Genomic DNA, 26,361 nt, shown 5'->3' with positions numbered 1-26,361 from the left:
GAATTTAAGTATCAAAAGTCTATTTTCATCACTCGCATACTTTATCAGGAATGAGTTTTCCACATTTTTGTAATTCATAAAAAACAGGTTCTGCTTAAATCTTAAATTTTTTATTTAAATAAGACTGATTTCTGCTAAATCGCTAGAGCTTTACAGCCTTGTCATTAGGCTTGCTTATATTTCTCTTTTTCTTTTATCTTTTTTTTCTTAACAAGGCACAGTGCTACTTGGACGTAAGGGCTACTATTTGGGACCAAATTTACAGGGACACTATGTAGCAACGAAATGTTCACATTACACTTGAACTTCTGCATGCCAGTACAGTCAGGGAAGCAAGGACCCAGAAGAGAATTCCAAAGTCAAACAGTTTGAGTGAAAGAAATTATTTGTGTAGAAGGCTTTCTGGCATCTCAGGATTTTTACAGTGTAGGGGTGGGATTTTGCTGCTTATTGGGTTAGTTGGAGGTATTTACATTGAAGGGGTATAAGTGCTTGGAGGCCGTCAGAACACATTGCATTAAAATAATTGTAAAACAGGGATGCCACATTTAAGACAGAGGTAGGAGTTTGGTTGAGAGTGCATGATCTACAGGGTGGAACGAAAAATTTATCACCTTAAAGAAAACAATACTACAGCTTTATTTTAAAACTTTTATTGAAAAAATATTTTTAGTGTTGTGGGAGGTAATATTGGTAATGTTCATAATGTTGGTAATGTTCATAATGTATGACCAAACAAAGTAATTCAGCAGGTTCAGGTCGAGGGGGAGAGGGCCAGTGAGAGAAGGGTACAAAGTCGGAGTACTCCTTCTGAAGCCAAGCCTGGGTCTCTTTGGACTTGTGGACTCGTGTAGAGTCCTGCTGCCATACCCAGGATCTGCTGGCAGCCACCTGATTGCATTAGGGGATCACTACACTCTTTCGCACATCCAGCTACACTTTGGTGTTGACTTTCAAGCCGACTTTGATGATGTGAGGTAATATGATGTGGCCCTCACTTTAAATCAGACCAAAGACCATAACGGTGGCTGGAAGCTTCATTGAAACATCTAGATTTGTATTTTGAGGGTGCTGGCAATGGTCTTGTTGCCATAACTTAGATCAGTAAAGGGCATGATTTGTACATCTCGCTTGTTGAATATTGTGTCACTTTCAAACATGATAAAAAATCCTAATGCTTTTGAGATTTGTACACAACTGTATATGATCGGCAACAACAAAAAGAAAGCTGGTTTCATCAAATAGAAATGGAATCGTGTTTTCTAAGACGACAAATTTATTGTTCAAACCTGTATTAGATTGGAGACTCTTTTTTGAACCCTATCTAAGAGACAGAGACTAGTGACAGATGCACCAGTCCAGATGTGGCAGCAATATTCAATGCATGATTGAATTGTGGCTTTGTAGAAATATAGGATACTCTCAGGTGGAAGTCATTTTCTCGCATGGTAGAGAGAGCCCACCTTTTTTGCATGCCTTTTATATAGTATGATGTCATCAGCAAATATATCCATCTCAGAGGCAATTTTATCGGAGGTTATTTATGAATATCAGGATCGACTTCTGTGGCACACCTGCCTTTATATCATGTTTTGACATACAACCATCAAGAATAACCTGGATTTTTCTCTTGTCTGAGAAGGATTTGATTATATTAAGTATTCGTCCAGTAATACCATATGATTTGATTTTCATGAAGAAGACTATCGTACCATACCCTGTCAAAGACCTTAGATATATCTAGAGCAACTTCCCTTACCTCCCATATCTTATTCAGTGTGTGGTATATACGTTCAGAGATTACAGTTAGAATATCTGCAGTAGAACGAGCTTGTCTAAATCCATTCTGATAGTCTGAAAGAATTTTAGTATCTATGAGGTTGTGGATTAGTACTTGATTTAGACTCCAAGATTTTGGTGAAAAGAAGAAGGAGGAGACTACTTGGGTGATAATTTAGTGGGTCAGTTCATTTATCAGAATACTTGTAAACTGATACTACAGAAACAATTTTTCAGCAGCCAGGAAAGCAACATTCGGTAAGGCATTTGTTGAAGAGTTTGGAGAGAACTGGGGCAATCTCAGCAAAGCATTTTTTAATAGTATAGCAGAGATGAAATCAGGGCCACATGCCTTCGAGGTTTCTACATTTTTTTTATGATATGAACACAAGGAGTGATTGTGATTGACAGTGGTTTCTGTCTGCATAGGGAAATTTGGGAGGAAGTGGTTTGTTAAGTTGGAGGTGAACTGCCAAATCAAGCAGGTTAGCCTTCTAAGTTTCCATGCAAACAACCTCATGGTTGCAATTTTTAATTTTTGAGATGTGAGTATTATTTTGATTAATCAAACAATTATTCTCATCTTGGGTGCATTAGCACAACATTTCGGTCGCGGTACCCTGCGATCTTTTTCGGGTGTTGAATACATGTTTCCTTTTTCTCTACTAAGGAAAAGGGAGATTAGTTGTGCATTGCAAGAATTCGAACCATGGGTTTGAAGGTGGGTCCGTAGATCATAAAGAAAGTTCAATCTTTAGGGGTCACTAAAATATTTTTTAGGGCTCTAACTTGACCGAAACGTTGTGCTAATAATGCACAGTCCAGGGGAGGTAACTTCAGAAAAAAAGTCCTTCTTCCCTTAGAGTTGTCTCCCTTGCATTGTTTGTCTCGTTCGTATTTTTTTAATGAAAATATGTGTGGGTATCGATTCTTTGTTTCGTAAAACATTTTTTTCAACAATATTAACAATTAGCATAGATATCTCGAAAAATTTAGTCATGAGCCCCCCCCCCCCAAAAAAAAAACTATCTTAGATTGGACGTTTCACCCTGTATATGAAGACTCCACCTCCCATGAATTCATCTAATTTGCTATTTTCAAGAACAAGAATCTATACAACCCTAAAATAGAGTCCGTGTTGAGCAAAGTATTAACCAATAAATATCAGAATTGAATCAATACTGTTCACAAGAGTTTCTGTTACCAGAAAATTTTGAATCCATGAAAAACTTTTATTTTGCACAATATGAAACAATTGCAGAGATATCCAATAAGTACATTATTAACAAAACTTTAGTTCATCTTAGTTTTCAAGTTTCTATTGCTGTTGAATTGTTTTGTATGTTTGTCTTTTATACTGAACTGATTACACTTTAATTTTGAAGACTAAATTTCCATGTTCGCTTGGTTTTTAGATATGAAAAAACTGGCAAGGTTAATATTCTTCAAGAGAAGAAAGACATGCGTGAAGAACTAAAAACTAAGCTTGATTCTCTTGAGAAAGAGAAGAAGAAACTTCATATAAACATTGACGAAATCAGGAAAGATTTATCCATGCAACAGGTGAGAGCTTTATATTTGAAATCTTACAAAATGTTTATATCTATATTTTGTTAATCACAAATGTTTTTGTTGCCGCTTTCCTTCAAATAGTAAAGACATCCTAGTGAGCAAGTGCGACTGAGAAAAGTAGTGAGCAGTTCCGTTAATTCTAACTCATAAACTAACTGAAAAGCTGTCTGTTGTTCAGCAGATGATCAAGTCACCACCACTACCAGAAAAACAGTAATAGTAATTAAAGCAACTGTTATTACTTGCAGTCTTAGCAGTAGCTAAAATGTTAGTGATGAAAAAAAATGGCCAGTTGCAGTAAAAAGAAAATGAGTTACTCTTTTCTTATCAGAATCAGACACGGAGGCGATTCCTTTGATATGGAAAGAAGAACTAGAAGGTTGAGTTCATGTGTCCTGATAACACAGAAGACATTGCTGCCTAACACCCCAAAACTCCAGACCTAAATAAAACTCCCTTACCCACACTTTTCTTCAGCTATACCTCGGAAGGACTTGAGCAGAGCTGGAGCAAAGAAGATGCTTTTTGGTGTATGCATAGCAATGAAAAAAAAAGAAAAGCTTCTCCTGGAAGTAGGGGATAATATCTGTGGGGTGGACCATCTGGAGGTTGTGGCATAAATCACGCGATGCCAGAGGACAAACTGCATAGCAAGAGTGTGGAAAACCTGGCAGAGTTCCCAAAAGATCTTCTCATCACAACATTTGCCAGACCATCAAAGCACGATGGCACCGTAATGATCTGCAAGATGATTAATACTGTGTGTAAGGCTATTTCAGGAATAAATCTGGCCGAAGAGAACAACTTGTACAAGATGTAATTGCCATTTTGTTGTAGAGCTTATAACTTACATATTCATCCTTCTGACAGTATGTTACCAAATTTTTGATTAACAGGACAAAGTTTTACTTGTATAATTTCAATCAATTTTATTCAAACAATTTCATCAACACAAAGTGTTATGAAAACAGCATTACAAAATAGGGTGAATCTGCAGATGTACATGTTATATAGAAATGGACTGGAGTCTGGGAATTTCATCTCCTCTAGCCAACCCATAGTTAGAGGTAATGGAACATCTGTTCACATCAAAACTCTCTTAGGATTGTTTATAAATTGCAGGAAAAGTGCTTGGGCAGAAATGGAGGTTGCATTTTTCACATGAACAGTGTTCTTATTGCACAATGTAAATATAAGTGATGACTAGGGCTATGACAACAGAATATTCTTATCATTGTTTTGACTCGCCAGTACATATCTGACACAGTTAGACACAGTTAATCAACTGAGAACCACATCAATCGATATAAAAGCATATAACATATCAACAGATACATTCTCGAGAGTCAAAACAATGAAAAGAATATGCTGTTGTCCTAGCCCTAGTGATGACATGCCAGTGTGTTCTTACTGGACTACATACTACATACTCTGCGAGTGAGAATATGCAAGTGCAAAAGAAAATAGATCGTAATTGTGTAACAGCTACAAACTGAACCTTGAAAACATTTGTATGAAAGAATAAACTACGTTTTATAGACCACAAAAGCTAATCTTTTCTCTACATGTAAAAAGTATTGTTGAATCTCTAACGTAGCTATAACATCCTTATCCCAGAAGATTTTACTACCATATACAACACTGTAGTGTGAGTATTATAGTTTTGTACTTGATTAGCATTGTAAAAATCCACAAAGTTGCATGTTTAATGAGTTGATTAGTGGCAATGTATTTAAATAACAGATTTGCTGTGAGTGAGAAATATTTTGCTAAGAAAATAGAAACCAGCCATAAATGAGAAATATCTCTAATTTGGGTTGGATCATCTAGAATTTGATTTGTCCATTTGAAAAAGATTAATATCCTCACTGACACATTTTTTTGGTGAGTAGGTGGGGGAGGGAATGAGTAATAATGTTCCTTAAAGACCCCAAATAAATAAATATTACAATAAATTATCTAATAAAACCTGTCTGGGGTGATACTGGAGCAGAGTCTATAACATTTGTGGGTATAATTTTAGTTGTTTCTGAATTTTAGTTGCACAGACAGAAAACTGGCATTTTATATAATAGATGTAACTGGGAAAGGTAATAATGTAACTTAATTGTGTCATAACTGACTTCCTAAACCATTTCAATTCATTGTTACAAGAGCATTATGATGAATGTTATCATTAGGAAATCTTGCTGAAAATTTTTAACATTTCCTCAAGAGAGAAATGTTGCAATTATGAAAATAGTAATATTAAAGAAAATTTATGGATACTTTTTTATATTTATCATAAGGTGATGAATTTGTTTAAAATAGGAAGGATTTGTCGATCAACAATTTTCTCTTTAATTTCTTACACAAATATGTCTTATCAAACCCTCTTTTGCAGCCCTGTCGGTGGGACATTAGAATACACCGACTGCCCCCCTGCAGACCGTGGTAGCAACCTGTAATGCCCCCCTGCAGACCGTGGTAGCAACCTGTAATGCCCCCCTGCAGACCGTGGGTGGCAACCTGTAATGCCTGAGGACGGGATCCTGGTGGTTGAGCAGATCATGTTCAAGGTCCTAGTAGGACATGAGGTGCAACACGCCACTTTGGCCCTTACTTGGGTTAAGACAGGTGGTTAGATAGGCCCGATCCAATCAATCGGTTGGTCATGACTAGCACTAAATCAAGACAAACACAACAAGAAAATACGCTCTCGCTCCCCACATTAGGCAAAAAACTGATTTAGTAAGTGGTGGCTGGAGGGTCAATCAACTTGCTGAAGAATGGATAAAACACGGCTGGAAAACCAACATCTTTTCTAGAAATGAGGCCATTAGAAAGGACGAAGGAAACACGGGTGCTTGAGTCCATCAGCAGGAAGAGTATACTTCTCCTGTATTCTTGTGTTGGGGCGAATGCCCCCCCCCAACACTTCCCAAATAGGGCTCCGAGGCGGGTGGGGAGCAAGAGAAATGAAAAATTCAAAATATTTAAATGGCAAATAAAAAGCCTCAAAAAAGAAACCATTGTGAAGTTTCAGACAAATCTAGTTCAGATTCAGAAACAGAATCACAACACAAAAATCTTGTTCAAAATCTACCTTTTTTCATAATTATTGAAGCAACCAAAGGAGAACCGATAACAAAAGTGTCTCCCTTCAAAATAGAGAAAATTTTCTCAAGTATCAAACCAAAAATGGTCAAAAAACTAAATAACGGCAAACTACTAGTGGAAGTAGAAAGCCAAAAGCATATCACAGAAATCTTTAAATGGAGACTTTTTAATAACCAAAAAGTAAAAATCTATCCCCACAAAACGTTGAATACTAGTAAAGGAGTAATCAGGAGTTCAGAACCATCACTGTGCTCCTTGGAAGAAATTAAAATTAACCTAAAAATCAAAACGTTACCAATGTAAAAAGGATCCAAATTAAAAAATATGGTGAAACCATTGATACAAACTCCTATATTCTAACCTTTAATACCCATCAAATCCCAAGTAACATCAAAATAGGATATGAAAAAATAAATATAGAACCATACATACCAAACCCTCTCAGATGCTACAATTGTCAAAGGTACGGACACCATTGAGACCGGTGCACACGCTCTCCAGTATGCATGAGGTGTGGAGAAAACGAGACCCACACAAATTGCCAAAAAGATCCAAAATCTATTAACTGCCAAAAAGGCCATAGTACAAATTCAAAAGAATGCGACAAATGGAAGAAAGAAAAAGAAATTATTAAAATAAAATATACAAAAAATATAACCTTCCAAGAAGCTCGTAACCTAGCAAGAAATATAAAATGCTCAGAAATAACAAAAAAAACATACAGCATACCACTGGACCAAATAACCAAACAACAAAAGCAAACCTATTAAACATCAACCTAAAAGACCCACAAAACCCCAAAGTGCTACAACACCCACAGAAACAATCCTTCTCACCGAAAAAAAAAAAATAAGACACCAAAAAGTGCCCATGAAGGAAAAGGAAACAAACCACCAACCAACAAAGAAGCTAAAACCAAAATAAACAGACCACGTTCATCTTCCAGACCAAGAGACTCAATTTAAAACAGATTTGAGGAAATGGACACGGGAGATCAAAGATCAGACACCAACGACTAACAAAAGTTAGAAACAAATACATAAAATCTAATCATAACCCAAAAAATCATCCAATGGAACTGCCGGGGCCTAAAACCCAACATAAATGACTTATTACAAACCAGTCATCATGTCTCCAAGAAATCTTTTTAAAAGCTGAAGATAAAAAAAAATATAAAAAACTACAAACAATACAACCACATCCACAACACCCAACAGAGAGCCTCTGGAGGAGTATCTATACTTATTAGAAATAATATCCCACAAAGCAAAATAGATATAAACATTAATATTCAAGCTATTGCTGCAGCAGCCACATTACACAGAACTATAAATATCTGCACTATCTGCATCCCACCCCAGGATCCAATAAACGAAGCAGAGCTGAGCTAAATAATAAATCAGTTACCCAAACCCTTTTTACTGTTAGGTGATTTCAATAGTCACAACGATATATGGGGATCTGCATACTTGGATAAGAAAGGGAAGAATCTTGAAAAAATTATTAACGACAATGACTTGTGTATATTAAACAATAAATCTAACACATCTTCATCCTGCTTCAGGCACCTACTCAGCATTAGATTTATCTTTGTGTGACCCTACTATCCTCATGGACTATAACTGGAAGGTTCTAGAAGATTCATGGAGTAGCAACCATTTTCCAGTGATTTTTAACAAATCTAAAAGAAACAAAAATCCATCTCTCCCAATAGAAAATAAAAAAAGCAAATTGGGAGGAATATAAAAAAAATGCCAACAAAAACTCTCAGAGGAGGAAAATCCAAATAAATCCATAGAATACTTCTCTAAAGTTTTACTAGCCATTGCACATGAATGTATACTTAAAAGTAGCAGAACTAACAAACAACAAAGACCCTGGTTTAACAACGAATGCCAAAAAGCAATTTGCCAACGTAAAGCTGCCTTACGAAAATTCAACTCCCAACCAACAAAATACAATGTAAACCTTTTTAAGCAAAAAAGAGCAGTGGCTCATAAAGTTATTAGAGAAGAAAAAAGAACATCATGGAAAGACTATATAAATAAAATAAACTCGAATACAAACCCCAAACAAGTGTGGAACATGGTAAGGAAAATTTTGGGCAAAAACTCACCCTCCCCTTTAAATCATCTCCTACAAAACAACATCAAAATAACGGAGACAAAAAATATTGCGAATCTTCTTGCTGAAACCTTTCAAAACAATTCCTCCAGCAAAAATTACAGTCAATCTTTCCAAAAGACAAAACAAGATAGAGAAAAAAAGATAAATAAATTAAATTTCAACTCAAACAACAAAGAAGAATACAACTATCCTTTTACTAAAAATGAACTCTTAAAAGCCATAAACGAAGCACATAATACAGCTACTGGTGCAGATGAGATACATTATGATTTTCTGAAACAACTTCCTTCCAAATCTATAACACATCTTTTAAACACGCTCAACAAAATATGCTTCAAGGGAAAACTACCCAATAGTTGGAAACATGCTATCGTGATCCCCATCCCTAAACCAGAGAAAGACAATTCAGATCCACAAAATTTCAGACCAATTGCATTGACAAGTTGTCTCTGCAAAACATTTAAAAGAATGATAAATAAACGACTGAATTGGTATCTGGAAACGAACAACTCAATTGCCAACCTACAAAGTGGTTTTAGAAACAAAAGAGGAACAATGGACAACATAGTCCGATTGGAGATCTTTATCATTCATTAAAAAAGAACATGCAATAGCTATCTTTTTTGATTTAGAAAAGGCATATGATACAACATGGCGACAGGATATAATAAAAGACCTTTACAACCTTGGATTAAAGGGCAGACTACCCATACTGATAAAAGATTTTTATCTGATAGAAGTTTTAAAGTAAGAATCGGACCCACCCTATCAGGCACAAAAATACAGGAAGGAGTCCCACAAGGATGCATTTTATCAGTTGCGCTATTTAATATAAAAATTAATAATGTCGTAAATTGTCTAAACAATGGGATAAATGGCTCCTTATATGTGGATGACCTTGTAATCTGCCAGAGATCCAAAAATATTCATACTTCGGAACGCCAACTACAAATGTGCATAAACAAACTAACACAATGGACGACAGAAAATGGCTTTAAATTTTCAACAACCAAAACTAAATGCGTCCATTTCTGTAATCATAGAAACATACACAATGACCCTACACTAAACCTAAAAGGATCAAAAATCGAAATAGCTGATCAACATAAATGTTTGGGACTTATTTTTAATAAAAAACTCTCCTTCATCCCTCACTTAAAATATTTAAAACAAAAATGTTTCAAGACTCTACAACTATTAAGGGTTATAGCAAATACTGAGTGGGGATCAGACTGCTCATCACTCTTAAAATTATATAGAACTCTGATAAGAACCAAACTAGATTATGGAAGCTTTATATATGGTTTAACCAGAAAAAGTTACCTTAAAACTCTAGATTCTATCCATCACACAATGGGCGCACTCAAAACCTCTCCGATAGAAAGCTTATATGCTGAAGCCTGTGAACCTCCACTAAAATTGAGACATGAAAAATTAGGCTTACAATATTATCTAAAACTAAAATCAAACCCCAAAAATTCTGCGTATCAATGCACTTTCAATCCCAACTACACACATCTATTCAAACAAAAAGAAAATGCAATTAAACCCTTTGGTCTCTACATGGAAGAAACAATAAAACCACTTACAGACAACTCAATAGATCAAACCAGCATCTACGAGGAAAATCTCCCAGAACTCCCACCCTGGCTGTTAAATCAACCTAAAGTCATACTAGACCCGACAATATATCCTAAATCCAATACTTGCCCTGCAGACTATAGAGAAAAATTCTGGATACTTACCCAAATTGGACACACATTTACACGGATGGCTCCAAAGATCAAAACAAAGTGGGATGTGCCGCTATTTCAGAAAACACTATTCAGCAGAAAAGGTTACCAAATAACTCCTCTATCTATAGTGCAGAAATTACAGCCATAAACCTGGCTCTAGATATTATCATCAACCAAAACTCCAAGAAATTTATAATATTTGTAGACTCATTATCAGTATTAGAAGCAATAAGAAATCAAAAATTAAACAATCCCTTACTCATCAAACTGTTACAAAAGATCCATTCTATCATCCAACACAAAACTTTTGTTGGATTCCCAGTCACTACGGTTTCCGTGGAAATGATAAAGCTGACATGGTGGCCAAAAATTCCTTAAAACTACAAATAAACGACATAAAGGTCCCATATACGGATTACAAACATTTAATAAGCATTTTTATCACAAAGAAATGGCAAGAAAATTGGAACAATTGCCAAAATAACAAACTCTTCCAAATTACCCCTCTAGATACCAGAAAATCACGTAAAGAAGAAGTAGTCTTATCACGTATCTGGATAGGACACACATACATAATTCACTCCCACCTACTAAAAAGTGAAGAACCTCCCAAATGTATACCATGTCACGAACCTTACACAGTGAAACACTTTTTACTTGACTGTCATGATCTCACACGAATTCGTCAACATTACTACAAGGCTACAAGTTTAAAAGAACTCTTTGATAAAGAAAATTCTAAAACTATTCTAAATTTCTTAAAACAAGCAAATCTTTACCATAAAATATAAAAACCATCAAATAACAAACTATACGAAAACATTGGCCGAATATACCCAGCGAAAATCGGTTCTGAAAGTATCAAAAATTTAAATCTTGTATACAGCATTAAATGACCCAAAGAAGGTTTATATGCTGGTTAAACAAACAAACAAACAAACCCTCTTTTGAATATTGAAAACAACAAAAAAGAAAAAATTATTTTAAATGAATTCTTTCTAAGCCATTTTAAAACATTTCTGAGTTTTATTTGCTTTCAAAATGATTTTTTGTTCTATAACGTAACCACCTCTCATAAGTGTTTTCTTTATTTTTAAGGTCCGTGAACATGAATTGAAAATAAACCTGCAGTTGAGAAAGAAGCAAAAAGACGTTGAACAAATAGAAGAGAAACTTCTTGTTGCTCAAGAAAAACTGGGAGAGTTTGATGTGCAGAGTTTAGCAAAGGAAGAACGTGCCCTCTCTAGTAAATTGGATAGCCTAAAGAGAGATGTAAGGAAACCATGTCCCTTTTTTATTGGTATAGGCAAAAAGAAACAGACATCTATGCTTCTTAAAAGTGCCTCTCATAATATTTTTTTAGTTTACATCTAAATTTTGATTGTATTTAAAAAATATGTGCATTTCCATGTTAAAATATTTAGTGAAAAATGTTGAAGATACAAAAATTGTTTGAATTTTAAGTCCGAATAAATTAACTTAAAAAATCTCTGGAAAAATAATTACCAGTTTTCTAAAACTTTTTCAATTAGTATAATTAGTAAATTAAAATCTTAAGATACTGAATTAAAGAAAATGTACATACTTTTTAAATAAAAAACTAAAAAAATAGCGATTTACGGTATAAGGAAATATAAACAAATCCTGCTGATTTTCACAAAAAGTATGGATTATAGAAAGTGTAATGATTTTGTTTAATTAATTTCAATTTGTTTTAATAAAACAAGAATTGATTATTTAAGTAGAATATTTTTGAATGTACACAAGTAAGAATTTATTCATTTTTCTCTAAAAAAGTTTTCATATGTTTTCATATATTTTTGAAGTTTTTTATTCAATAATACTCTAAAATATTGATGATATTTGTTCACCAATGTTTTACCCAAGATTTTGAAATAAAATGTTTGTAAAATGTTCAAAAAGTCAATTTTAGCAATTACATTACTCGATTTATTCTTAAATTTCATTATTCATAAAAAATAAATTCTTTATTAATAATTAAATAGAATTCAATTTTGAAAGAAAATGATTTTTTACTAATGAAAGTTATATTTTATTTTTTGAGGTTCTATTCACCCATACTTCTTCAAATTAAATTATACCATTTGTTTAATTTTTTTTTTTTTTTTTTTTTGTGACTTGAAATCTGAATTTTTTGCAATTTTTTTATATTCAAAAGTGTAAAAAAATTTTTACTTGTTCACGTTCATGCATACAAGGGAACTATTATAATAGTACATTTAAAATTTCCTTGGAAACTGTTACCATTAAAATCACATGAGATATATTTTGCAATTATATTATTTTGGGGGTGAAAATAAATAAACAATGCTTAATTTAATAACAATAATATCATTAGTTTGAGAAATTAATTTTTTTTTTAGTTATATAGATTTCATTAACACTCAATATCTCCCCCATATAGGGCTCTGAAGCAGATGGGAAGCAAAGCTGATGAACCTCCTAAACCTATTATAAATGAATAGAAAAACACCAAGAGACCTCTTATAGAAACTGATACAAACTAAAACAATGACAACAATGATAAAGTTCTTTCACACTTCATAGTGCTAGAAACCACTTTTGATATACCACTAACTAAAGTATCACCTTTCATTATCCAAAAATCCATATCAAGGAAAAATATGTCAAAATTAAGAAACAGTAAAATATTACTAGAAGTACAAAATAAGCCAAAACTTTATTACAGCTATAAAAATTACACAAAATAAACATCAGATTCTATACCAAATATAAACTGCTCCAAAGGAGTTATAAGAAACCAAGAAATGAAAAGAGAATTAAAAAGCCAAGATATTAAAAGAATGGGTTATAGTTAACATGCTTCTTAACTTCCGACTATTACCAGAAGCAGAAGACAAATCTAAAAGAATAATAAAACTAATTTCAATAATTTTTGATTAAAATAAGACTGAAAAAACTTTTCAATGATTATAAAAAAAAAAAAACGATTGGAAAAATGTAATAAAAAAAATAGTACATGCACAAGGGCGATATAGGTGTGAGAGAAAAAAAGCAAAGAAACTGATTTGCCATGTCATCACTTCTGGTAGTGTTATGCCAAAAGTTAGGAAGTACATTAGCTGACTATAATCATAATTCATTTAAAAAAAAAAAAGGAGAGGTAATATGTACAAATACCTACATATTAACATTTAACTCTCTTCAAATACCAGAGACAATCAATATAGGAAATGGAAGAACCAATGTAGAGCTGTACATTTTGAACCTATTAAAATGATGTAAATGCCAAAAGTTTGCACATAACAAAGACCAATGTCAAAGAAATCAAACTTGTGGAAATTGCAGCCAAAAAGATCTGAACTATAAATAAGAATGTCTGTCCCAATGAAACTAACTAGAAAATCCTCTTGTTCAAAAACTGTAAACTATTCAATCCCAAAAAAGGAATTCTTACAATCAAATACCAAAAAAACATAAGCTTTCAAGAAGCCCATAAAGAATTGACAAAATACACTAAAAACATATAGGCAACAATAAACTAACAAATGAAGCTAAATCTTTTTTGGGATTTTGGAAGAAAAAAAAAAAAAATGGGGGATTTTGGAAAGAAAAAAAAAATGGGGGGATTTTGGGGGAAAAAAAATGAACAACCTAGCACAAATGAAAATAAATCTTCATTTGTGCTAGGTTGTTCAATATTTTTTCAAAATCTTCCAACAAAATCAGTGAGCCAACTCTGAAAATATGAAAAATCCAAGTCATCTCCAAAGACAAAACAAATGTTGGAAATAAACACACAAAAAATCAGAAAAAATGGAAAAAGAACAGGAAAATACCCAAAATGAAAACAGAAATAATAATCAATTTATGTAAACGGGTGTATACGTTTTGTGTTTGTTTGTAACATGTCCTATGTGTATCAAAATGTCTGTTAGTGGTTCTTCACTTTCTAAACCCATTTTATGTTTCATGATCGTCTAATGTCCATATGTGTGCGTGTGTCTTATGTGTATCTTCGACATACCTTTATCTTCTCTGCTCACTGAACCTGGTCCATCCTGACTTCATCTTGTTCTTGGAGGGGGCTGGAACCTTTTAGGCGAAACACATTGACTCCAAGACACTGATTGGTTTTCAGATTAGTTTTTATTTCACGTTCCAGGATGTCGCGCAGATGAAAATGGAAAGTGAGTTTCTTTGCTTGTGGTCTTAACAGTCTACATTGTGAGACACGTCACTCCCTCCGAGGTTCCAGGGGGGCGGCATTTTGAGAGGGTAAAAAAAATAAATAAAAATAAATGAAAGATAACAAAAAATCTGAAATTTTATACCAAAAAGGTTGTAAAACATCGGACTTTTATATGTCCCTATTTTACAAGCAGTCCATGTCAGGGGGCGGCATTTTTAGAGGGTAAAAATAGAAAAAATAAATAAAAGCTAACAAAATATCTTAAATTTTATACCGAAAAGTTTTTTAAAAAATCGGAACTTTTGGCGGTATTGGAGTCGGAAAAATGTGTCCCTATTTTATGAATGGTACATACGGGGGGGGGGCATTTTGTGAGGATGAAAATAGAAAATAAATAATAAATAAAAATAAATAAAAGCTAAAACAAAATTGAAATTTTATACCGAAAAGGTTGTAAAAAAAACAGAACTTTGGAGGTATAAGAATTGGAAAAATGTGTCTCAAATTGAAAATAACGATCGTTATGCAAAATAAAACGATATAAGAACAGTATAGTTAACAAAGTCCCCTCTCTGTTTTAAACATGAGTTTCTAAATAACATAGTTACTATAGAGAAAACAATTCTTAACTTAAGAACGGATGTGAATGTATTCTTAACTATTCTATACGTTCTCTCTACCAAAGAATGTTCATGTGTTTGCCCTAATTATAAATACTTGTCCGGTTATTACTACTGACAATGTCATAGATATGTAGTAGATTGATTTGTTTTAATGCAAAAAAAAAACAAAACCCAAAAAACAAAAACAAGATACAGATAATTCTAATAGAAATATTTTCTACTAATATTGTGAGAATTTTAGACTAACACCCTGGGTTGATAATGATATTTTCCTTTTGTTTTATTCGACTTTCATTTTGTTTTATGCGATTGCATCTTGCAATCTTGCTGGAAAAAAGCACAAACAATTATTTTTAAATTTAAACTTCAGTACATTAATTTAACCTAAAATGATGAATAATCATCATTTTAAGGTTACTCTAACATTGTAGAAATGTTCACTAAGCCAAAGTCTTACTGACAAGGTTGTAAAACTATGCGTAATCGCTTAGACCCCCCCCCCTCAAAGAAAAGCTTACAAAATTTATTTCCATGAGAAAAATAATAACTTTTGGTTAGTGTTCTAAAATGCTACAATGTCTCTGAAATTAAAAATCATTTTACGTCCAATTAATATTGCTCAAGCGTTTCTCAACTAGAAGGATCTTGAGATCCGACTTGCTGAAGAAAACATAGTTGACAAAGTAAAGCAACATCTTATTGAAGAAGTGGCGAAAAATTCTAGCTAGATTGCTGGACATCATCAGGTTTCTCGCAAAGCAGAAGCTAGCACTATGGGGTCACCCAGAAGACATCCATAATGATGAAAGAGATCAAGAAAACAAAGAGAATTTTTTAGAATTGGTAAATTTATTGGCCAAGTATGACCCTGTGTTCCGTGAAAATTTGGTGAAAGTTAATCTGGGAAAAAAAATCGCTACTTCTTATCTGTCACCAGAAATTCAAAATGAATTTGTTAGCATTTTGACAAAGAAGGTGAGAAAGAAAATCATTGATCAGATCATAGAAAGCAAATATTTTTGCATAATTTTTTATAGCACTCCTGATGTATCTCAGAAGGACGAGATGAGTGAAGTGTTGCGCTACGTAAAAATTGACGAAAAAAAAGTAACACTGGTGGAGTGGTTTCTCCGCTTCATCGAGTAAAAGGTAAAAGCACGGAGGACATTTCTAAACTGCGTTTGAGAGAACTGGAGGACGATGGGATTAAGATTGGTGACTGTATTGGCCAAGCATTTGACAATGCTGTTATTATGGCACGCTACCGATCGGGTGTGCAGAAACAAATCTCCGAAATCAACCCAAATGCTCTATTTGTGCCATGCATTAATTATTAATTATTTAATCTGGCTTGTGTACATGCCGCTTCTGTAGCAGTTCACTCTGTTGCATTTTTTTTGGCTGGATCGGTTATTCTCGTTCTTCTCTGTATCTACACATCACTGGAATGTCTTGATTAAGTTGACCGGGTTAAGTATCAGGTGGACTATGGAAACAAAATGGATTAGTCAAGCGGATGCTGTAAATGATGTGGTAAAAAAATTGTTGGAAGTTGTCATTGCCCTGGAACAGCTCACAGAAGGATAAACTGCAATCACAAGATCAGATGCATCTTTAATTCTCAACTCGGTATTGTCGTTTCTGTTTCTTTTATTTCTGGGTTTTTGGAAAACTATTCTCCCAGAAATCAATGATGCCCAGAAATATTTTCAAAAAAAGGGGCTGGATCTGCAACAAAGTTCTGTCTGGCTGACGGCATTGAGAGATTGCCTTTTTCAGAATAGGGAAAAGATGGTGGACACTGCAATAGATGAGTAAAAAAACTCTGCTCTAAAATGGGGATAAGCATGGAGCATCGTATCCACAAAAAAGAACCGAATGGTGAACGATTGACTGATGCAGCACTGGGGTTTCATACTGAGTTGAGACGGGAAATGCTGTCTGTCATAGACAGGTTGACTGAAGAAATATCTTACAGATTTCAACAAGTTCACAATCTTACAAGTAAATACGCTTTTCTTACACTGTCAAATCTGCTTGATGATAATTATGATTGTCAGCTTGGTGAAATTGACGAAGATATAGAAAAAGATAAATTCTTTACCGAAAAGAAGAGATTTAAGTATTTTGTGAAAGATTCAGGAAAAGACAAAATCAATGGACCTCTTGAACTGTTGAACTTTATACAGAGATTCCATCTTGGGGATTCCGTCCCTAATATTGTGATCTTGCTGCGCATTTTTCTTACCTGAGCTATTAGCATTGCCAGCTATGAGCGCGCTTTCTCGGAACTGAAACTTATAAAAAACTACTTTCGATCAAAAATGAGCTAGACAAGGCTTACAGACTTGGCAATCCTCTCCATAGAAAGGGAACTTGTCGATAGAGTGAATTGTGATAGTTATTGATAACTTTGCCGAAAAAAGCGCGAAAAGTATGTTTGTAAATTTTCAATCGACTTGATGCCTTGTGATAGTTCTCTCACAAAAAATAAATTTATAGCCTTATTTTCAATTGATAGATACATTCATTTAAAAAATTTTAAACTATTTTTAAAAGGAGTGAAACATTATTAACAACAAATTTCTTAAATTTTGTGCTTAAACCGAGCGATTATACATACGGATTTTAAAAAGCACCGATAGAAGACGTTTTTTTTCTGTTCAAGGGGGCTCGACCTTTTAATAATAACATTATGAAGTTAAAGAAAACTACATCAAACTATCTTCTTGATTCAGCCATATGTTTTGTGAAAATTCGGAAATAACAATAAAAAAGTAAATAAAAATGATTTTATCATTTCTTAAGCTTTTCATTTTTTCAAATGTTCTCATTTAAATTTATAAATTCACATTTCAAATATTCTCATATAAATTTATAAATTCACATTTCAAATATTCTCATTTAATCTTTAAAAAAAATGTTTTTTAAAATGTGTGACTTTCAATTTTGTAAATTTTGCACTTAAACCAACTGATTACACACAAGGATTTCAAAAAGCGCCGATACAAGACATTTTTCTTTTTTTCTCTTCGAGAGGCTCGACCTCTTAATAATAAAATTATGAAGAAAAAGAAAAGAAAACTACATTGGACTATCCTGTCTTTGATGCAGCCATACAGCAAAAAAGTAAATAAAAATGATTTTATCATTTCATAACATTTTCAGGTGTCCAGATGTTCTCATTTAAATTTATTATTATATTTGTTTGTGTAGGCAATTAATTTAATTTAACAATATTTTTTAAAATTTGAATTATACGTTTTATTTTGAAAAATATTTGGTTTCTTTTGTTTGCGTATCCAGTTTTTATTTACTTGTTTACGTAGCCAGTTAATTTAATTAACATTTTTTTTCAATAATTCGAACAAGGTTGTCATATGCCAGCAGTAGGGGGGGGGTTGCAGCACAGTTAATTATATGCCAGTTGGGGGAGGGGCAATTTTCCCACATCTGTGGGCGGCAAAAACTGATACTACGCCACTGCCTACAAAGTACACCATATACTGATAAGCTCTGAACAAATCTGAATGAAACTAGAAAATAACTTAAGGGAGATATTTAACAAGGTCAACCCAGAAAAATTTTTTCAATTACTGAAGGAGACAAAAATATATAACGAAATCTAACCAAAAGGTTTCACTAAAACATCAATAACATTCAACTACCATCTGACACATTACAATTAATGTTTCAACATTAAATGACCCAAAAGAGGTTGATATGCTGTAAAACAAACCAAACCAAAACCAAACATGTTCTTCGAAAACAATTTCTTCTAAAAAAACAACAAAATCAATATTGTAAAATAAAACAATCAACCAACCAACTTGTTGAAAAAAACATAGGAAAACAAACACGTGTCACACATTAATCCAATATTATGACACTACCTGCCAATACCTGATGCATGTTTTCTGCAAAAGTCAGTTAAATTCAAATTCTTAAATTTCTACACTTTTCTGAGACAAGTCACTCTCCCAAACAAATCTAATCTACAGGTGGTAGAAGGATACAGTCATTATTTTGTCCTCTTACTCTCACAGTTTACACTGTTACAAAATATAGAGTTCAATTATTATATGTGTCCGTGATTATTTCATTTTACCATTTCATTTTATTAACAGTCAAATAATACTCATTCAGTATGTAAATGATTACTGCTCCCTTCCATGTTTTTTTTGTTTTTTTTTTTACTACCATTAATTTGATTAGCTGCTCAGATTTGTTTCTTAATTTAATAGAGTGCATTTTTGAATGGTTTTCTAATCAGTTTCGTAATATTAAACATGGCATTTGCTTTGATAAAAACAGAAAACTTTAATTATCAGTTATACAATAATATGACACAGATTTTCAAACAGCTTTAAAATATACAATACAAAATTGTTCACTTCTAGTGAATAATTTTCCACATTGATCAGATTCAATCATTCTGTAATGCTTCTTAGTAAACAATAAAGGTGAGGATCTGTTTGAACTCTAGCTGTAATGTCAAACTAAACAATACACGGTTCAATATTGCTCCCTTTCTTTTTTACATTTTTTACCTATTTGAAAACGTCTTCATGGCAATACAAGCGTATGACTTTCACTATTTGTTTTTCTCTCTGAATCTCTAAACATTGAAAATACGTATGATTTTATCAATGATCATTGAATAAAAACCATAAACATGTTTCCTATTATTCATTTCAGTGACAGGGGGGTGGGGTACGGTATTTCAGTAACATTAATTATGATTCACATTTTTTTTAGTGTGCTAGATAGGGACCTCCAATTCTAACCACGTGATCATTGATGTTGTGTGAATTTTACAAAACTTTTAGACAATTTTTCATTGGGTTTTGCAACATTTCAAAACTGAAGTTATATTTATAGGAATTTGTAGAGACAAATAGTTTCAGCATTTTAAAATATTTATTTTGAACAAATTTATATTTAACTCAGTCTAGGAGGAATTCTCAAACAAGGAAAGATTAGAGGAGAAATGAATACTTTCACCATTTTAAAATACTTATTACATAAGATTTACTATTTCTTTTGGAAATAGGAGGGGGGAATTTTGATCTTTTAACAGAAACTTTCATCATTGTATGATTTTTTTTCATTTCTTACATATTTATATTCTTAGCTAACAACTTCAGAAAAAAAATTTCAATAATTAAAACGAGACAAAAATAGGATTTACATCTTAAAAATGTATTCCTTTCACCATACCTCTAACTCTAAATCTGAATGACAAGCATTTCCTAAAAACACTCCATTAACCCTACTTTTATCTCTAGATACAAGTGGCCATCCCCTGCCTTTCCTAAAAACATCCCTTAACAATATCACTAACCCTAAGTCCCAGTAGCAATCCACCAAAAAAATTCTCTCAAAACCATACATAATCGTCTTGAAAAAAAAAAAACAGGTCCTTTCTCCACAAAACAACTCATAGAATTTATCCCCCACAGAAAAAAAAGTGTTAACTGCCCTAAAACACTAGAATGTCTTGGAAATGAATGATTATTTTATATTATATGGCCTTCCCCACTCCAAATTCTAAAGTTTTTTTCTTCTTTATGCCAAGTTTTTCAGGGTATTCACACACATGAACATGGTAGAATCTCATATATTAAAAAAATATAGCAATTTATTCATTTTAAATATTATTAGATTTTAGTTACATAAAATGCATTACAATTCAATGTTTAATTCTTTCTTCTTTTAAATGAATACATGTTTTTTTTTTTTTTTTGTTTTTTTTTGTTTTGAGTATTGCAACAAATTTATATGCATTTACTACAAATTACTTAGAAACTGGGATTTTCTGGAGAGTTTCAGTGGCATATTCTGATTGTTTGCACAAACAATACACTTATGTAATTAATTTCATTGATTAATATTTTGTTTTAACATTTTTACGGAAAAAGTAGTATAAAAAATCTAACGAAACACAATAGGGAAATATATTCAATTGTGTGAGGAACAAAAATAATCATAACTTTATTTTTAGTCAAATTTCTTTAAACTCATTGCTGAGATATTTTAAATAATATCAATGTTTTTCATGTCCATCTAGTTAAACCTATATTTTGTTACATGTGAACTTGTGTAATTAATTGTAAATTTAACACAAAATCTGCTCAGTCAATCAAGATTAGTAGTCCTCATAATCACTCCACATCCTTAGCATAACATGATTTGTTTTCATAAAATCTCCCATGTCTGTAGTCTTCTACAATTGTTTTATGATCTATTTAATTTCAGAAAGATACTGCTGTTGGTCGGCAAGCTGGTTTCCGGGAACAAATAAAAAGCATTGAAACTTATCTCAAGTCAGATATGTATAAGGATGCATCTGTCAAACATAATCAAACAATGATTAAACTCAGAGTAAGCACAAGTTTTTTATTGTTTTCTCATCCTGGCAATGTGTGCATGTGCTGTAATGTGTGCATGTGCTGTAATGTGTGCTACAACCTCAAGTACATGAGCACATGGTACAATTTCCAGATGACATGATATGTAACACAAAATGATTGAAGATGGGAAAAACAAAAATTTAAATGTTAGCAAATAAGAAAACTATTATTCAATTTATTTACGAGAAAATATGACTAGAACAAATGAAGAATAAAATGATTTATGCAGTATTTCTGTTTTCAAAGCAAAAAAAGTTTCCACCTGATTTTTGGATGTTGCAGAGATATGAGTTTTCCACTTTTTAGTGAAATTTCAAATGAACACACATGTGTGTGTGTTCATGTTGACATACTGATTCTTGTTAGATCACCAAAGTTAAGCAAAAATGAACTTAATCATTACTAGATGGTTGAAAAAGCAATGGGAGAGGTGCATCTTCAGTCTTCATTAAGACATGCACCTAGAAGGAAAACTGATATAAAACATAGGATCTACTGTTTGCTCTGTCTGTGACATTCAACTGCACCGACAGAGATTAGCAGTTGTTAAAGAATATAAATAAATCATCTGTGTTAATTTTGAACAATTTGTGTAAATCTTCTATGATAAAAGCAATGGGAGAATCTATTCTTTTTATATTTTATTAAAATTTGATATATTATTAAATTTTTATATATTATTAAAGTTTTATATATTACTAGCGAGGGGTACCCGGTGTTGCTTGGGTGTTTTTCGGTGTGTGTGTGGTCGCGCGGGGGTGGGGGTGTTAATGAAAACCTAATAATAAGCAAAGTAAAAAAAACGGAAAAACGAACGTTAAAAAACCCTGATTAGCGTTGCCCGAGTGTTTTGAAGTGTGTGTGGTTGGGCGGGGATGGGGGTGTTAATGAAAACCTAAGAATAAGCGAAGTAAAAAAAAAAACAAAAAAGAAAACAGAAAAACGAATGTTAAAACTTATCTGAAAAATAAAGCGGGGGGGGGGGGGTTATTAAATTTTTATATATTAAAGTTTTATATATTATTTAAGTTTTATATATTACTAGCGAGGGGTACCCGGCATTGCCCGGGTGTTTTTCGGTGTGTGTGGTCGGTGGGGGGTGTTAATGAAAACTTAAGAATAAGCGAAGTCAAAAAAAACAGAAAAACGAACGTTACGTGAAAAATGGCTTAAATAACCCTGCTTCAATACTAAAATTTTAAAAATCGAAAAAAAAAAAAAAGAAGACATCTCACACCACGATTCAAACCCAAAACGTTTAGCTAATGACCCAACGCTCTAACCAACTGAGCTAACACGACGTACATGAAATTGTGTCAGTTCTTCAAATATTTAAACTAAATCAGGTTATGACATCGTCTGACGGATGCGTAGAACCGATCTCATCATGAGAGGACGGTTTTTACTGACCCCCACCCACGAAAAGTGCTGATTTCAGGGTAAAAAAAATTAACGTTTTTGGCCAATTTTTCGATATTTGTCGGGCAAAGGATGGGGGCTTTCATATGAGACCAAGTTTATGAATTTTTGTTCAGTCTGTCGAAAGTTTTTAGCAGACATACAAACACACATACATACATACGTACATTTTCGCTTTTATATATATAGACTAGCGGGGGGTACCCGGCGTTACCCGGGTGTTTGGAGGTGTGTGTGCTCTTAAATAAAAAAGAAACCGGGGGGGGTTAAAAAGTTTTGGTAAGTTGGTAGGATCGAACCCGAAGCCCTGAGGTGAAGTTTAAAAATAAAATGTAAAAAAAAAAACATGAACCGTTCGGCTAGCCAGAATGAGTTACTGAAAGATGTTTGAATTTATTTAAGTAAGAACAAAATTGACAGGTGCCTGCACGGAAGTCGTAGAGTTAAGATTTTGTGCGAGCGTTATGACAACAACGACGTAAGCAATAGCAGTTGTTTTTAATGAGGTCAATGACCAGGTTTGTTTGTTATGAGCGAAGTAAAAAAAGAAAACATAAAAATGAACGTTAAAACTTAGGGGGGGGGGGTAATCAAATCATTGAAAAAAAAACACAAAAAAAACTAACGTAAGGTAAACGAACGATGTGAAATGTAAAAAACAAAAAAGAAAACAGAAAAACGAATATTAAAACCAAAAAAAAATGGCCTAAATAAGCCTGTTTCGATATTAAAATTTTAAAGTATCAGTGGGTACCTGGGTTTTTTTAGGTGTGTGGTCGGGGGTGGATAAACGAAGTAAAAAAAAAATGGAAAAACGAACGTTACGTGGAAAATGGCCTAAATAACACTGGTTCAATATTTAAATTTAAAAAATCGAAAAAGAAAAAAAAGGCCATCTCATACCACGATTCGAACCCAAAACGTTTAGATAATGAACCAACGCGCTAACCAACTGAGCTAACGCGACGTACATGAATTTAGTCAGTTCTTCAACTATTTAAAGTAAATCAGCTCATGACGTCATCTGACGCATGCGTAGAACCGGTCGTCGTCACGAGGGGACGGTTTTTCTTGAACCCCCTGTCGAAAATTGTCGATTTCGGGGTGAAAAAAATAATGTTTTTGGCCAATTTTTCAATATTTTTCGGGCAAAGGATGGGGCTTCAATATGAATTCAGTTTGAATTTTCGTCGTGTCTGTCGAAACTTTTTAGCGGACACACAAACACACATACATACATACATACACACATTTTCCCCTTTATATATATATATAGATTAAAGTTTTATATATTATTAAATTTTAATATATTATTGAATTTTTACATATCAGTAGCGGGGGGGGGGGGGTCTACCCGGCGTTTCCCAGGGTGTTTGGAGGTGTGTGTGGTTTTGGGTAAATAAAAACTCCGGGGGGGGGGGGGGGGTAAAATAAAAAAAAAGTAGGTTAGTATGAGGATCGAACCTGAACCCTTAGGCGAAGTTGGAAATTAAAGTATGAAAAAATAAGCGTGCGACGTTAACCATTGGCCCACCGCGAGATACTAACGGAAACATGTTTGAATTTATTTAATTACTTAGATTTGGCAGGTGCACGTTTTAATGACTTAATGAGGTCAACTTTGACTGCGGGATAGTATTTCATTACTGTGGGAACGCTTTTTTATTTTTATTTTCCCAAGATATTGGGGGGGGGAGCAGAATTATTGTCGCTTTTATTATACGAAAAAGTCTAATCCACATGCTGCGAGCGAAAACTGTTGAATATTTATCTTTATTTTTTAGCAGACACACAAACATACACATACATTTATACATACATACATTTTCGCTTTTATATATAGAGATTAAATTTTTATATATTACTAAATTTTTATATATTAATAAATTTTTATATATTAATAAATTTTTGAATATTATTAAATTTTTATATATTACTAAAATTTTATATATTATGAAATTTTTATATATTATTAATTTTTATATATTAAATTTTTATATCGTATTACATTTTTATATATTATTAAGTTTTTATATGTTATTAAAATATTATATATTATTAAATTTTTATATATTACTAAATTATTATATATTATTAATATTATTAAAGTTTTATATATTATTAAATTTTTATATATTAGTAAAATCTGATATATTATTAAATTTTTTAATTACATTTTTATATATTGTTAAATTTTATATATTATTAAATTTTTATATATTACTAAATTTTTATATATTATTAAAAGTTTATATATTATCAATGTTCATATATTATTAAAAATTTATATATTATTAAAGTTTTATATATTATTACATTTTTATATATTATTACATTTTTATATATTACTAAACTTTTTATCTATTATTAATTTTTATATATTATTAGTTTTTATATATTATTAATTTTTATATATAATTAAACTTTTAGATATTATTAAATTTTTATAATTAAATGTTTAAATATTATAAAATTTTTATATATTATTAAATTTTTATATATTATTAAATGTTCATATATTATTAAAATTGTATGTATTAAATTTTATATATTATTAAATTTTTATATATTATTGAATTTTTATAATTAAATTTTTATATATTACTAAAATCTTATATATTACTAAAGTTTTATATATTATAAAAGTTTTATATATTATAAAAATTTTTTATTCTATATTATTACATGTTTATATATTACTAAATTTTTATATATTATTAAATTTTTCTATATTACTAAACTTTTATATATTATTAAATGTTTATATTTTTATACATTACTAAATGCTTGTATATTACTAAATTTTTAGATATTATTAAAGTTTTATATATTATTTAATTTTTATAATTAAATTTTTACATATAATTAAAATTTTCTATATTATTAAAATTTTATATATCATTAAATTATTATATATTATTAAATTTTTATATATTATTTAATTTTCATAAATTATTAAATTTTTAGATATTCTTAAAAGTAATATTAAATGTATTACTAAATTTTTAGATATTATTAAAGTTTTATGTATTAAATTGTTATAATTAAATTTTTATTTATTATAAAAAACTTTGTATATTATTACATTTAATGTATTATTGAATTTTTATATATTACTACATTTCTTTTATATTATTAAATTTTTATATATTATGAAATTTTTATATATTATTAAATTTTTAGATATTTATAATTTTTTATATATTATTAAATTTTAATATATTACTAAATATTTATATATTACTACATTTTTATATATTACTAAATTTTTACATATTAAATTTTTATATTATTATTAATATATAGTTTAAATGTTTATATATTATTTAATTTTTATATATTAGTAATTTTTTATATATTATTAAATTTTATATATTATTAAATTGTTATATATTATTAGATTTTTATATATTACTAAA

The 26,361-nt window shown here is 31.6% G+C and overlaps 1 protein-coding gene across 3 annotated transcripts in view; it reads left to right on the top strand.

Annotated features, from left to right (window-relative positions):
- The window catches only part of LOC145291321 (DNA repair protein RAD50-like), a 260,298-nt gene that overhangs the window by 201,722 nt on the left and 32,215 nt on the right, over window positions 1–26,361 (top strand). For all 3 annotated transcript variants that reach the window (XM_080137063.1, XM_080137061.1, XM_080137064.1), the window contains 3 exons: window positions 3,195–3,342; window positions 11,412–11,585; window positions 21,369–21,494. In XM_080137063.1, the coding sequence (XP_079993189.1) occupies window positions 3,195–3,342; window positions 11,412–11,585; window positions 21,369–21,494 (448 nt within the window). The remainder of the gene's footprint in view (window positions 1–3,194; window positions 3,343–11,411; window positions 11,586–21,368; window positions 21,495–26,361) is intronic.

This window comes from Euprymna scolopes, chromosome 12 (assembly GCF_053919585.1).
Source record: "Euprymna scolopes isolate OS-2025 chromosome 12, ASM5391958v1, whole genome shotgun sequence".
Lineage (NCBI taxonomy): Eukaryota > Metazoa > Mollusca > Cephalopoda > Sepiida > Sepiolidae > Euprymna > Euprymna scolopes.
Note: the sequence above shows the minus strand (reverse complement) of the source record. Positions and strands in the feature narration are given on the sequence as shown.